This window comes from Oreochromis niloticus, linkage group LG2, assembly GCF_001858045.2.
Source record: "Oreochromis niloticus isolate F11D_XX linkage group LG2, O_niloticus_UMD_NMBU, whole genome shotgun sequence".
In the NCBI taxonomy this organism is placed as follows: Eukaryota; Metazoa; Chordata; class Actinopteri; order Cichliformes; family Cichlidae; genus Oreochromis; species Oreochromis niloticus.
Genome location: NC_031966.2, coordinates 19,960,728 through 19,974,621, shown reverse-complemented (window position 1 = coordinate 19,974,621; position 13,894 = coordinate 19,960,728). Strand labels below are relative to the sequence as shown.

The 13,894-nt window shown below is 41.7% G+C and overlaps 1 protein-coding gene across 14 annotated transcripts in view; it reads right to left on the bottom strand.

Moving 5' to 3' along the window:
- dlg3 (discs, large homolog 3 (Drosophila)) overlaps positions 1 to 13,894 on the bottom strand; it is an 83,578-nt gene that overhangs the window by 22,140 nt on the left and 47,544 nt on the right. For 9 of the 14 annotated variants that reach the window (XM_025911129.1, XM_025911127.1, XM_019364973.2 and 6 more), the window contains 7 exons: positions 9,046 to 9,099; positions 8,482 to 8,532; positions 7,191 to 7,315; positions 6,635 to 6,804; positions 6,335 to 6,471; positions 3,053 to 3,197; positions 1,226 to 1,388 (listed from right to left, as the gene is read on the bottom strand). In XM_025911129.1, the coding sequence (XP_025766914.1) occupies positions 1,226 to 1,388; positions 3,053 to 3,197; positions 6,335 to 6,471; positions 6,635 to 6,804; positions 7,191 to 7,315; positions 8,482 to 8,532; positions 9,046 to 9,099 (845 nt within the window). The remainder of the gene's footprint in view (positions 1 to 1,225; positions 1,389 to 3,052; positions 3,198 to 6,334; positions 6,472 to 6,634; positions 6,805 to 7,190; positions 7,316 to 8,481; positions 8,533 to 9,045; positions 9,100 to 13,894) is intronic. The other 5 variants (XM_019364977.2, XM_019365002.2, XM_019364993.2 and 2 more) reach the window with 2 other exon arrangements.

Here is a 13,894-nt window from a genome sequence, read left to right as displayed (position 1 = left end):
TCAGTGTTCTGTTGATACTTGTTTCTTGTGAAGTTGTGAAAGATAAAGTAGTTGTTCCAAATAAACCGAAAAAGCCTCAGCAAAAATTTACATGCAGACAGAAAACTAAAAGAATTCTCAACAAAAATATCGCCTGCCTCGCCCTCCAGTCCTCCTTTCCTCCCTCCTCCCTTGGTTAATCTTAATCTTCTCTACTGCTATTTATGTGCACAGATGTGGCCCAACACACTATTGGTAATCCTGATGGGTTATATGCCCTGGCATTTTTCTAAGTGCCGAGCTACAGAGAGGAGGGTTAGCTAAGCAAGGTATGATGGACTAGGTTAGTACCTGCCAGAGAAGGGGAGTGGACCTTGGCACAAGGGAGCAGGGGAAGGACAGAAGCCTCTGTAGAGGGCCTGGGGCACCTTGCTGTCCCCAGGTTTGTGGATGACACTGTAAATAGGTTCAGCCCTGCTGTGGGGTACAGGAATCACAGTGAACGGGACAAGTGTAGGACACAAATAAAGCACACATACCAACAAAGATGCGACAAAGTGCACATACAAGTCATGTAGACAGCTTGTACAAGGACATTACAAGGCGACGTAACACTCGGCCAGTAAGACAGCACACATAGACACCCGCATGCAATCACGCAGACACACACACACACAGAGGGAATACAGCCTCTTCCCTAGAGCTGTGGGTTAAGCTGACTCAAGGCCTCATGGGACACTCCAATCAACCCTCTATGAATGCTACTTCTGATCCAGTACTTGGATAGGAGGTCAAAGGGTAAAACACGCTCGTAACAAGTATAAGATGTGACAAAAGACTTCTCTCAGCACACAGCTGCCACACACTGTCCAGCTATTATGTAGTATGCACCATCGGGGCCTCGAAGAGATGAAAACTGCAAGCTAAGCAGATTCTTTTGTTAATCAAACACTATAAGCTACTGTAAACAGGTGTATCCTTGAAGCCACCACAACAACGCTTGTACAACAGCAACAAAAAAGAGGCTACTGGGAACAAAATACCATCCATGTTAAATTAAAATAGTTACATATTTTATAACCGTGTTTCTTTAATACAACTACAGCAGCAAATACCAAAAAAGGCCAATAGCCGATCTCCACCAACAACCTGTGCTAAGACTTAGCCAAAGCTACGCTCATACAGCCTTATGAATGTCAGGTTATGGAGGAGGATCATTCATGGAAGAAGCCGGTCTTTAACCTACCTCGTGAAGTCTTCCTCCCCCATCATGTGGCGGGGAACGGGCGAGTACCTGGACGGGGTGACTTGGGGTGGCGGGTACACTGGCTTGGGTTCCATTCCCCCCATGTAGTTGTGGCTGACGTGGTTGTCCACCATGGTGGGGAAGGCTGGAGGGAGGGCCAGGCCAGTAGGGGGAAAGAAAGAATGATTACAACACCTGTGCAACAGCAGGACTGCACAAAACATAACTGCATTAAGCTGGTTGATCAGATATTACTGCTCCTAAATGACAGCTTCATTACCACACCAAAGCACTGATTCATAATGATAATATTCACCTGAATATTAGAGCAAGAAAATTCCACTTTATTGCAATGTGGGTATGATTTTTGTGTCTCTGTGTGAACCAAAGTGGGAACACAATGAAATAAACTGGTCGATATGCATGAGCAGATTAGAATACTTAAGGTGGACCTGTTATCTTGTTTTTTAGCTCCATATATTTATTACTGGACTCTTACTAGACTGACTTTGCCTGATTCACAGCTCAAAATAATCCCTTTGTTAAGTATCTTTTACTAGAGCCAATAACTTCACCCACAGTCTGAAACGAGCTTCTCATTAAGCCAGCTTTCTTCTGATTGGCTCTACCTTGCAAACATAAGGTCAAAAAGGTAGGTTAGTGATGCTGCTCTACCCATAGCCAGAGTTGTGTGTCTAAGATGACCATAATGAAGATGCCCTCTTTCTATATGTATGAGGAAAATCATAATAGATTTACCTTCTGGGAATGTAGAGTACAACCAGAGATTAGGGGACCCATGATAGAGGCAATAATCCCTCTCTACATAACTCTTTATATCCATCTCTCTGGAGTACAGATTATCGATATAAGACAGTTTGTATTATATACGCCTCCAAACAAGTTTTTCTAACTTCTCCATTTCTTTATAACTTGTCTGATCATCTGACTGCTTGTATTTCTGACCACATCTAACTTCTTATTAACTTCTTTCCTGCATTCCCAAAGCTTAGCAATTAACTTGGTGAGAACGATGATATTATTAGGAGTAGAAATAGTGGCCAAAACCACAAAAATAGGACCCAGGTTTTCCTTTAAAGTACCACTGGGACATTTTTTATAAGCTGGCTCGCTTTTGTATGCGCACAATGTAATCTATTGTTTCTGCTATATGTCTGTTGCAAAATAGGGAACTACCACTGACTAATATGTGAAGGCATGTACCGCATTTTTGTAAAAACCTGTTTCCTTGTGCATGCACATAGCAGACAGATCACACACATGAACAGCCTCCTCTTTTTAGCGTTAGCCAAGCGTGATAAAGCAAGTGAACCACTTCACTTGCAAATCCGGAACCACATCTAGATTCAAGGGTTAGTGAACTTAAACGCAGACAACTTCAAACATTTGGAACTTACAAAACCCTCGATAGCCCCATCTAATACTAAATCACTGTTGTGTGGAAATTTGAGATGCTGCAGCTCAAGCTCTCATGAGCAGGTGGGATGTGAGAAACCATCCACACTCAGTGGGAGGCAGAGAACTGTGCTTGTTGTTGCTGTGGGAAGGATTGTGTGTCTGTGTGCACGAGCGTTCACTACATACACTATGTGGGTGTCTAGGCATAGCAGTTTTGGGGAGAGAACAGTGAACCAACAGAAAATTTCAGAAAACATCGCTGGTAAAGATGAAACTTTAAAAAAACAAAATCATATTAAAAAAAATTACTCTTTACCTTACGTCTCTAATTTTGGAGCTTGCTGATTATTGATTAGTGAATTTGCACTTATAGTACGACTACAAGAACAGGAAGAGGTAGATACGTACTGCTGGAGTAGTCTGGTGGGGCATACATGTCGTTCAAATGCACAGGTCCCGGCTTGGCCACCTTGAGGTAAACCATATCGGAGGTGTTCTTCAGCGCAGCTACTGCCTCCTCATGACGCACATCCTGTAGCACGATGTTGTTCACCTGAATGCGACGATAGTCCAGAAATCAGAAGAGGGGGAAGAAAAAAAAAATCTTTGTATCAACACCTGAAAGCCTTGTGTCTCCTGCTGCACTGTGACAACATCACGCATCACAGCAGTCATCACACCAGCCAACACAATAATGAATCATAGCTTGGAGGTATTATGAGATTTCAGTACATTTCAACAGCAAAGTGAAAGGTTGGTGTGCCGTGCAGTGATAACAGAGGTCAAAAGCAGTAGGTAGAGGTTTGAAGGATGCTCTGTTTCTCTTTTAAGATTCAGGTCCCAGGAAATATGCTGCCAGTCAAAAGTTATTCCAGCAGTTTGGTAACATTAAACCAATGTGCTCACTTGCAATAATGCAATAGAGAACAGGAAATGAAGTCTTGAGAAATTATTAAATTAATGCTTAAATTAATAATGGCATGTTTCTTGATCAGTCTATGATCTGTAGCAGCATACCACCCTGCCAACAGATCTGCATTTTAACTACTGATTTCTTTGAGTTGACATTTTTCTTTTGTGTGCATTTCTTTCAAAGGCCAATTCTCTGCCTTGCCTGCAACTACTTCAAAATGCAGCAGCACGGCTTTCTGCTTGTTTAAGCAGACATCACCCCAAATCCTATTTTTTAAAAGCGATTTTAAGATTTTACTTTTCAGTTTTAAACCACATCTAGGTCTCACCCCCAGCTACGCTGCAGAAATGTTGACTCCATATGAGCCGGACAGCTTTAGATCCTCAGGTGGGGCCCTTCTGGCTGTTTCAAAATCGAGGCTTAAATCTAAAGGTGACTTTGGGTTTCCCATCAGGGCCCCTCTGATTCAGAACAACCTTCCTGAGGAGAAGAGGTTTGTAGAATGTGGGACTTCTGAATGTTTATAGACTTTATGTGATGTCTTTTTAAAATCTTGTTTTTCAATTTCATTTTCTTTGTAAATATGATCTAAATTTTCTTGTTGTTGTCTCAACCTTGCTTTAATTTCATTCAGCTTTGTTTACCATGAGTAACACCATATCTTATACCTCAGTATCCAGCTTCTTGTGTTTGTCAAACCATTCTTTTCTTTTTTTATTTTGTGAAAAAAATATTATTATTATTATTAATATTAGTAGAAGTAGCATTAAATAAAAAGACAGAAGCTAGGCTACAAAAGCCTAATCACTTGTTCAATCTGACAAAAAAAGGTCATGAATGTTACAAAGGTGTTAGAGAATTTCGTAAAATATATTGTGTTTGTATTTAAATAACGATTAATGACAGCTCAGTGATGAGGGCAGCGATAATTACTTGGACTTTTACTCATGAATGCTGATTAACGATTGTTTTTTTGAAAAATATCTGCCTTTATCAAATATTTCTGTCTCTCATGCCCAGCTGAGGGGCTGCTTTATTCCCCCAACTCGTGACTGTGTTACTTTTCTTAAGTGCTAATAATGTTGTCACATTTAGCTTAAAGTGACAGGATGTGACACCTAAGTAAATAATGTGATGTACCTAACATCTGAGCACTCAGTCAACCCAGTATATTTTAGTGCCATGCAAAAAGTAGTTTCCATCTTCCTAATTTCTTTTTTCTTTTTATATATTTGTTACACAAACATATTTCTGATAATTAAACAGGTTTTAATATTAGACAAAGATAACCGTTTGTAGTTTTTAAATGTTGATTTCATCTATTAAGAATAAAAAACCTAACTGAGCCCGGAAAAAATAATTACCCCCTAAACTTAATTGCCACCCTTGGGAGCAAGAAGTGCAATCGAGTGTTTGTGATAACTGTCAATGAGTTGTTCACATTACGGAGAAGTTTTGACCCACTCTTCTTTGCAGAATTATTTTAATTCAGCCACAATGGAGGGTTTTCGAGCATGGACGACCTGTTTAAGGTAATGCCAAAAGATCTACATCGGATTTAAGTCAGGACTTGCACACCTTCATTTTGTTATGATTGAGCCACTCAGAGGTGAACTTGCTGGTATGTTACTGATCATTGTCCTGCTGCATAACCCAACTGGGCTTAAGCTTCAGGGCGTGAACCAAACATTCTCCTTCAGGATTTTCTGGTAGAGCGCAGGCTGTCCAGGTCCTGAAGCAGGAAAGCAGCCCCAAACCATCACAGTACTGCCATCATATTTGACTGTTGATATGTTCTTTTTATAAAATGCTGTGGTCATTTAATGCCAGATGTAATCGGACTTAAACCTTTTTTAAAAAAAATCAGTTTTTGTCTCGCCAGCCTACAGAATATATGTTGGGAATCCTGAAGATGCTTCTGACAAATTTGAGACGAGCCTTTATCTTCTTTTCGGTCAGAAGTGCCCTGGAACATGGATGCCATATCTGTCCATTCTCTTTCTTATTGCTAAATCATGAACACCGACCTTAATTTAGGCAAGTGAGGCCTAAAGTTCTTTAGATGTTGTTCTGGGATCGTTTGTGACCTCCTGGATGAGTCGTTGATATGCTCTTGGTAGGCTGGGCACTCCTGAGAAGTTTCCACCACCAAGTTTTCTCCATTTGTAAATAATGACTCTCCCCGTGGGTCACTGGAGTCCCAGAGCCTTAAAATAGCTTTTTAACCCTTCCCAGGCTGACAGATGTCAACATTTGTTGCTTTTTGAACAAACAAAGCCTACTTTGTCTTCGGGTTCTGTTTAAGTGGTTTCTTGATTTAAGAGGTCTGGCAGTAATCAGGGCTGGGTGTGGATAGTAATGTGATTAATGTGATTAATCAATTAATTCGTGATTTAACAAGAGGGTGGCAATTCCTTTTTCCCACAGGGCCAGGTAGGTTTGGATTACTTTTTCCCTTAAAAAATGAAATCATCACTTAAAAACTACATTTTGTATTTACTCTAGTTATCTTTGTTTAATATTAGAACTAGCTTGATTATGTAAAACATGTAACTATGACAAATATGTAAAAAAAAACCTAAAAAAAATTATAAAAGGGACAATTTTTTTCATAGCACTGTACTTGTCCGGTTATAGAAATAGCTTTATAAATTGACTGCAAGGAAAATGCTAAATATCTGTTTAACTTGCAAGTGAACCACACGAACAGCTAATGAATTCATTTGGATTCGAGTGTCAGATATGTGACTGAGTCAGAGGAAGGTGCAGGCTCCTACAGCGAGCAGGCGGTCTCCGGTTTGCAGTCGTCCATCTTTTTGAGCAGCTCCACCTTCTATAATCTTGGTAATATAGATGCTGTTGTCTCCTGGGATATGTTGATTCCCAATCCCTCCAGCAATGCTGAATCCCAGTCCTAGGTGAATAACAAAGACAGCCAGTGCTTTAACATAAGGATCACCTCTGATTGCATGCTTTCATTCCAGGCCCTATTTGTAAGATTATCTTCATGTTATTTATTACCTTTTAAGCAGCACTGCAATCACTTTCAAAAAGAATATGTTAACACTGACTCTAACCTTTGGGCCCTTTCAGCAGGTTGACCTCCAGAATCGTCTCAGGTGGGGCCTGTCTCCGTCGAACCAATAACCTCACCACTGGTCCTGCCTCTTTCAAGGCTTCCACCGCCCGGCTGTGAACCACCTCAGACACATCGACATCATTCACACGCAGCACGCAGTCGTTAACCCTGTGAAAGAAAAGGTTTAAATGTCACATGTAAAGTGCATGTGGTTGTGTGGAGTTGACTGACTACATAAAAAAGGGAGACCCAAGCAAAGCCTGTGTAATCAGAAACCTCAAAAGAACATGAAAAAGAACTTCCATATCATAATTTCTGCATGTTTCAGGCTTTGGTCTTCCAGTGAATCATAAGTCTGAGGAAGCACACAGAGCCTGGGGGGCAAAGGGCTGTAGAAACTCTGCCTCCCACACAGCGCTGCCTGGCGGGACGCAATGTTGGTGAGCGTTAAAGATGAGAGTAGAGAGGTTAGAATAGAGAGAGTATAGAGGATGTAGTGGAGCTTAGTAAGAGTTGAAGAAATAGGAGGCAGCAGGAGGAAGACGGTAACTTACCCCAGCCGTCCATCCATAGCAGCTGCTCCTCCGGGGATGATCTTGGTGATGAAGATCCCTGGATCATCAGGAATGTGGGGATTGTCTATTCCTCCAGCAATGCTGAAGCCCAGACCAGAGTTCCCCTGAAAAAAGGTTAAGATTAACATTTTCAGCAGGATACGATAAACAGCGAACAAAGTAAGCTCAAGGTTAGTGCAATATATCTCTTTTAGTGTATTTAAATCATGTGATAGATGCAAAATGATCCAGAGATTTCTCCAGGCACTTCTTGATGCCTGTTTCTGTGGAGGCTCCTGTGTGTGACCGCACGTCCCCACGTGTGACAAATTGAAATGCCATTAGAAGAGGGAGCATGCACTCTATGAACCCACAGAGAGATATTTGTGTATGAAGTACATTAAAAATCTGGGGTAAAGATGAGCTCAGAGTCGTCATTTCGGTTGCCTGATAGAATACTTCTCACTCTCTGCAGGAGATGGATACTGCCACCTCCTGCCGTTCCTGTCCCTGAAATGACAGAGGACCCATTTTGATCCAGCGGGACCAGGCACACTGCTGCATCTGACAGCCATGGCCACAGAGACAGGCAGCAAACAAGACAGCTGAGAAAAGACTTCGCTTTATTATTTTCTATAATTAATGAGCAACAGTCGCAACAAATTAGGACAGAGGGAGGCTGAGGCCTCCCAGTGTGCTGCTCTGGAGCCAAGAGGAGTACACTGGGCCTTACCACCAAAAGTTACACACCCACAGACCTTTTAAAGTGTGTCTGTGCATAGTTTATTTGAGCTTTCTACATGGAGAAATGCCACTTAGAGCGGAAGGGGCAAAGAGATATGCTGCATCTACCGTGGGTTCGCAGATGCATCTATACGTGGGTGGAATAATGAGAGCAGAAATGTACGTATAGCTCTGCCACTAAACCTGAGCCACCGCTGACAAGTGCAGCGGTGGCTGCTAAACAATTGCACAGGAAGGTGCTTTACATTTCTGGTGTCTGCTGATGACATGTGTATCAGGATTATGTAAAAAGCCATGCCTAGCTGGCGTTAATGTGGGTCACATAGGACATCACACTTACGACGTTGCTAATGCAGTGAGAAAACGCCTGTCTTCACTTGCATAAAATTTTATATAAATTAACAATCATTAAGATTTGTCTTTGCTATTCATTTAGACTGAGCTGCTTACCACCACCTAGTGGGGAGAAATCCATCAATCATGTGAAAAAAAAAATCAGAATGAGGATACTGTGGGAGAAATGCATCCACAATGTGGTAAAACTTACCCTCTCCAAAATGATCTCTTCATATTTATACATCCCATCACTTCCATTAACCTGCCAAAAACAAAACACAAAAAATGAACAGCATGGTTAGTGACACCTCTGAAGACAAAGTATGTAGTTTGCCAACACGTAAGAAAAATGTGTGCAAATGCTTCGGCAAAATCCTTCATCGTATATCCAAAAAAACAAAAGAAAAAAGAAAAAGATCAGACTGAATACAAGAAACCCAGTAAATCGGGATTAGTGTCAAAATATGGCTTTACTATATATATATGAAAACCACCACACATTTCTTAATGCTGTAAATGAGAGGTGCATTTCTTTCTTAAAATGCAAACGCTGTAAGAATACATGCACAACTGCAGAATGCACAATCCCAACAAACGGGCAGAGTCAATAGGAAAATGGATGTCGGTCCACATGGCAAACAGCATGTTGCTGCCAGGAGGAGGCCTTTTCATCCACACACACTCGCAAACATACAAACATGTTCATGCACTGACACAGGGGAAGTGTGAATGAGAGGGATATATACTGTAACAGACAACGAGAACAGATACTTACATAAGGGCCTGCATCTAGTGAGTCTGCGTTGACAATGATGGGGGGAGGGTTGGCCTGTGAATATGAAGAGATACACATTATCTCAGTGTGTGAGGCTGGCAGCACGCAGACGTAATGCGGTACACACACTATCACTTGGGAGCAAAATGAACGGATGCCACGGGAACAGGCAGTGAGCCTCCTTGGGAGTGAGACTGGGGAGAGAGATGAGGGTGGGGTGGGAGGGGTTGAAAGGGGGTGTGAGGACTGAGAATGAGGACTGGGGCAGTGAGACTGCTGCTTATTAACCGTCACAGCCAGACATCCTGCGGTCACCTCATAAAACAAACCAGCTTGTGTTCCAGCTGTTGGCACAATACGTTTATCCCACATCTACTTCCACATAATGAAAGCACGGAGCATCATCTAGAAAAATGCATGAATTTTGGCTTGGTGCGCTACAAGGTTTACGGAATTAGACAAACTCTACACAATAATCCCTGTCACGTCTGTTATTCTACATGCAAACAGGCAGTTATTTAATCTCTCTATATGCAAAATATCTGTCTGTCGTACTTGTTTAGTGAACAGAAAATAACTGATGCTTGGTCTGAAATAACTCATTTAAACGCATCATGATGGCAATTTTTTAATAAACGTTTTCACCTTTTTCAGTTGTCCGGATGCAACAGTTTAACAGCAAAACAGACAGAGAGGTCAGTAACTGCTTGTTGCGGGGTTACTGTCAAAAGTTAAGGGTCAAACAATTCTTGAGTACTATGATGGGTTAAATTAGCTCAAAATATAATGAATACAGACTCTAAAAGCTATTTTAGATTTCTTGGTAATAATTTTTAGGGAAATTGTTTATTCTCTTGTTTTTGTTTCCGTTAAGGCTTTAAAAAAAAGCTCAAATGTACAATAGGGAGCATGTCTTCCTGGCAGAAATATCAAAAGCAGCATTTAAAAAGCCAAACTCAAACAAAATTAAGTTTCACAGTCCAATTAACCTCCCAGCTCAGCTCTATTGTGCCACCTGGTGTTTCTTTGCCCACTTCAGGCATGCAGAGTTTGATGGAGGGGGTTTGTGTTGGAGCAGCCGATGGCCATCCTTTACTTCTACAGATTTGATTGACTTGTGTGCGTGAGGGGGATGCAGACAGCGGTGCTTGCAGGGCCTTATACTTCCAGGTCCAGCACTGAGGAGAAAATCCTTCGCTGTCTGTCTTAACACTAACCTCGCCAACCTCTCCCAATCTCATCCTATCACCTTACAGCGTACAGTGCCTGTGTTTAAGCAGCTGAGTTTGACTGATTCTGAAGACTTACATATTACACATCGCCTATGATAGATTTTTTCAATCTAAACTGTGTTACTGTGCCATTTCCACTTTATAATGTATAACTACCTGCAGTGATGCTGCTCTACTGCTCTACAGTATGAGCACATATACACAGATGTACATGATATATAATTAGATATAGGGAAATGAAATTCAGGAATCTGGGATTTGGTTTGATAAAATGAAACTATATAAATTCTTTTTTCAGTTAACTTAAGTTTGTCACATGATATAAAAATCCACTTCTACTTGCTCTATTGAACAGTTACCATCAATTATTTACAAAGGCATGGATATTAAAGGGACACACGCGGGATGAATGGTAGAACAAGATGAACATTTTTATATTGTCTTACTGTTTATATATCTACTATATTTCTTAGCAGGTCCTCAGCTGTCTGGGGTGATGTGCATTTTATTGTCAAGTCCTTGAACACTCACTCACACTTTATTAGGTACACATTGCTAGTACTGGGTTGGACCCCCTTTTCCCTTCAGAACTGCCTTAAGTGATCATGGCATAGATTCAACAGGGTGCTGCAGACATGATACCATCACATACTTGCAGCATGTTTGTTATCTGCACAGCCATTGTGTAAATATCCCGTTCTAGCACATCCCAAAGATAATCTACTGGACTGAGATCTGATGACTAAAAGTGGTTATCAGTAGATTGGTGCATAATTGTGGTCATAAAGTGGTGGATATGGCCACAACAATACTTAGGTAGGCTGTGGTGTTTAAATAACTCAGTTGTTATTGAGGGGCCCAAAGAATGCCCACCACCAACAACCTAAACTGTTGATACAAGGGACGATGGATCCACGCTTTTATATTGATTGAACCAAATTATGAAACTGCCATCTTAAGTTCAGCAGAAATAGTCCACTTTTGGTGACTTGTTGCCTTAGTACTTTGCTGACTGTGGCCTTCTTCTGCTACAAGATTAGACATGTGTATTCAGATATGCTCTTCTGCATTTCTTGGTTGTAAAAAGTGGTTATTTTAGTTGCTGTTGCCTTCCTAACACCTCGAAGCAGTCTCCTCTGACCTCTGGGATCAACAAGGCATTGTTGATTGCCTGAGAACTGCTACTCACTGGATATTTTCTCTTTTTAAAGACTATTTTCTGCAAGCCCTAGAGATGGTTGTGGAGAAAAATAGCAGTAGATCAGCAGTTTCTGAAATGCTCTGGCTCCATAAAGCATGCCATGTTCAAGTAACGTAAATCATCTTTCTCCCTCATTCTGATGCTTATTTTGAATTTCAAAAGGTGGTCCTAACCACGCATACATGCCTAAATGCACTGGGTTTCTGCCACGTGATCAATTGATAGTTGCGGTGTAGATATTTGTGGTGATGAGCAGTTGAATAGGTGTACCAAGTGAAGTGGCAGGTGAGTGTACATCATGCTAATAAAGACATTTACTGTAAGATGTTAATCTACTTGAACGGCATTAAACAAGCCTCTGATTCAGGGTTTTCAATCAAGCTGCTTGTGGCTGCAACACATCTGTGTCTACAAAACAGTGGCTTGACACACACTCTTGACAAAAGAGTTCATCCTTTGATCAAAAGCGCCTTGCAAGATATGCATAATTTCATTCACACTTCTCAGTGTCAAGTTCCCTGGTAATGAAGGTAGGTCTCCAGACAAAGAGGAGCTGTAGTTTTAACCTGCTCCACTCAGTAATGATGTGCTATGACTCTGGACAGCTGTGGCCCTCCTCCTCCTCGTCCTCCCTCCCAGTCAGCACAATTGGGCCGTCACTGTTATCTGCATATGGACTAACAGATGCTCACGTCTGTGCTTGTGTTTGCACATTTCTCACGAACGGCTTGCACTTTCCCCTCCCTTCATCTTAGACCCCAACTCAACAGAAGATTTTGGTGGTGAAAGCATGTTTTATGTCAGTGGCAGTCTACTGTGAATGAAAACCATGAAACCGTAGTTGACGAAACACAGCCTGGGGGCACCTCGGGGGAATACACTGGCTACTGTTGTCCCTTGGTGACTGACAGACTAAGCTACTGAATCCACTACTGAGACCACATGTGAACACACCTGTTACAGTATAATGCCTCCAGTGCTTATCGTAAGTAACACAGGAAACCAATGCTTCCCGAGGGGATCACCGAACCTACAACTCCGGCTGAAAGACAATAAACCTATCAGCGGTAAAAAATACAGCAGCATTATCCTGGCCTGGGATTGCTGCGTAATCCCTCTATCTGAATCTCACATAACAAGCAAACAAAAAGGAATAATGGAAGATAATCTCACCCTGAGTTTGTTTAACATTTAGCAATTTACCCAGGTAACTTGGATCGGACTGGATTACCGCCCCGCCTCCCCCTGTGGACAACCTGCTCTCACCTCTATGCTAACCTCACGCACAGGAAACAAAACAGCTGATTAAAGAGATCTGACCATAAAGGAAGATTAAAATACATAGCAGAGGTAGCATATACCACTACCTGTGCTATAATAGCCCCTTTAGAAGAACGACATCTTACAGTATCTGGATTTTCCTACCGTGAGGTCACACATGTGAAGCGAAAATTCTGACTTTCTATGTCTATGCCTCTCCAAACACTCAGTGAGTCTCCTTGAGACTGTAAAATCCACTCAATGTCTGAATTTTGCAGAAGAAATTTACATGGCAGCCACATTGGAGTTTTGTCTCGATCTATTATCTGGATAATTACATCCAATCCACGGGCATCTGCAAGTACACCTGGTACAATAAGCACTCTAATTATCACAATTCTTCCCACATGGGCAGTGTATCTTCTGTTTTTTGTTAATAAACATCATTCTCCAGGTAAAAAGGAAACAACGGCATGATTGGTTTATTTTAATAATTTTTGTCGAAAAACGGAACTTGCTAGTCGTAAGAAGTCATGTGAGGTGACCTTTTAACTTCCCGGGCAGATTGTTTTTTAATAATGTGCCCACGGCAGATGGCATTCACAGCTGGCTGGGGTCCAATCACATCGCAAGCCAGTTGATCTGATCACAGAGCATTCAGTGAGCATTTGCACCTTTCATTTAAAAGTGCTTTTTCTCATCTAGAAAAGACACTTTGACGGTGGCCACATTAGAGTCGGGTTTCAACAAAAGCTCATTAAGGTGTATGAGTACGACTGCAAAAGACTTTTAACTCCAGACTTTAATCATTTATACAAACAGTTGCTGTTCTTTACATGTGTCCATTTGCAGTGGTAAGTTCAGGCTGAAGCTTTAGCACAATCCTGCAGGGACACCCATACAAACAAGCTGCGATATGGACACAAAGACCTAATGCGCACACGAGGACAATAAGTCCAGACTGCCTCCCCAGCATGAGCTCCTTCCAACAAGTCCACACTGACCACCGGGAGCGATGATCGCCACAGTGCTTTCTTTCTCTCACTCCCGAGGTTCATCTGTTCATGATGGTTTCCTATTCACCAATCTATCATCTTGCTCTTCTGTCAGTTGCGACTGTGGCGTCTGTCTCTTGTCTCTCGGCATCACAGAGCTT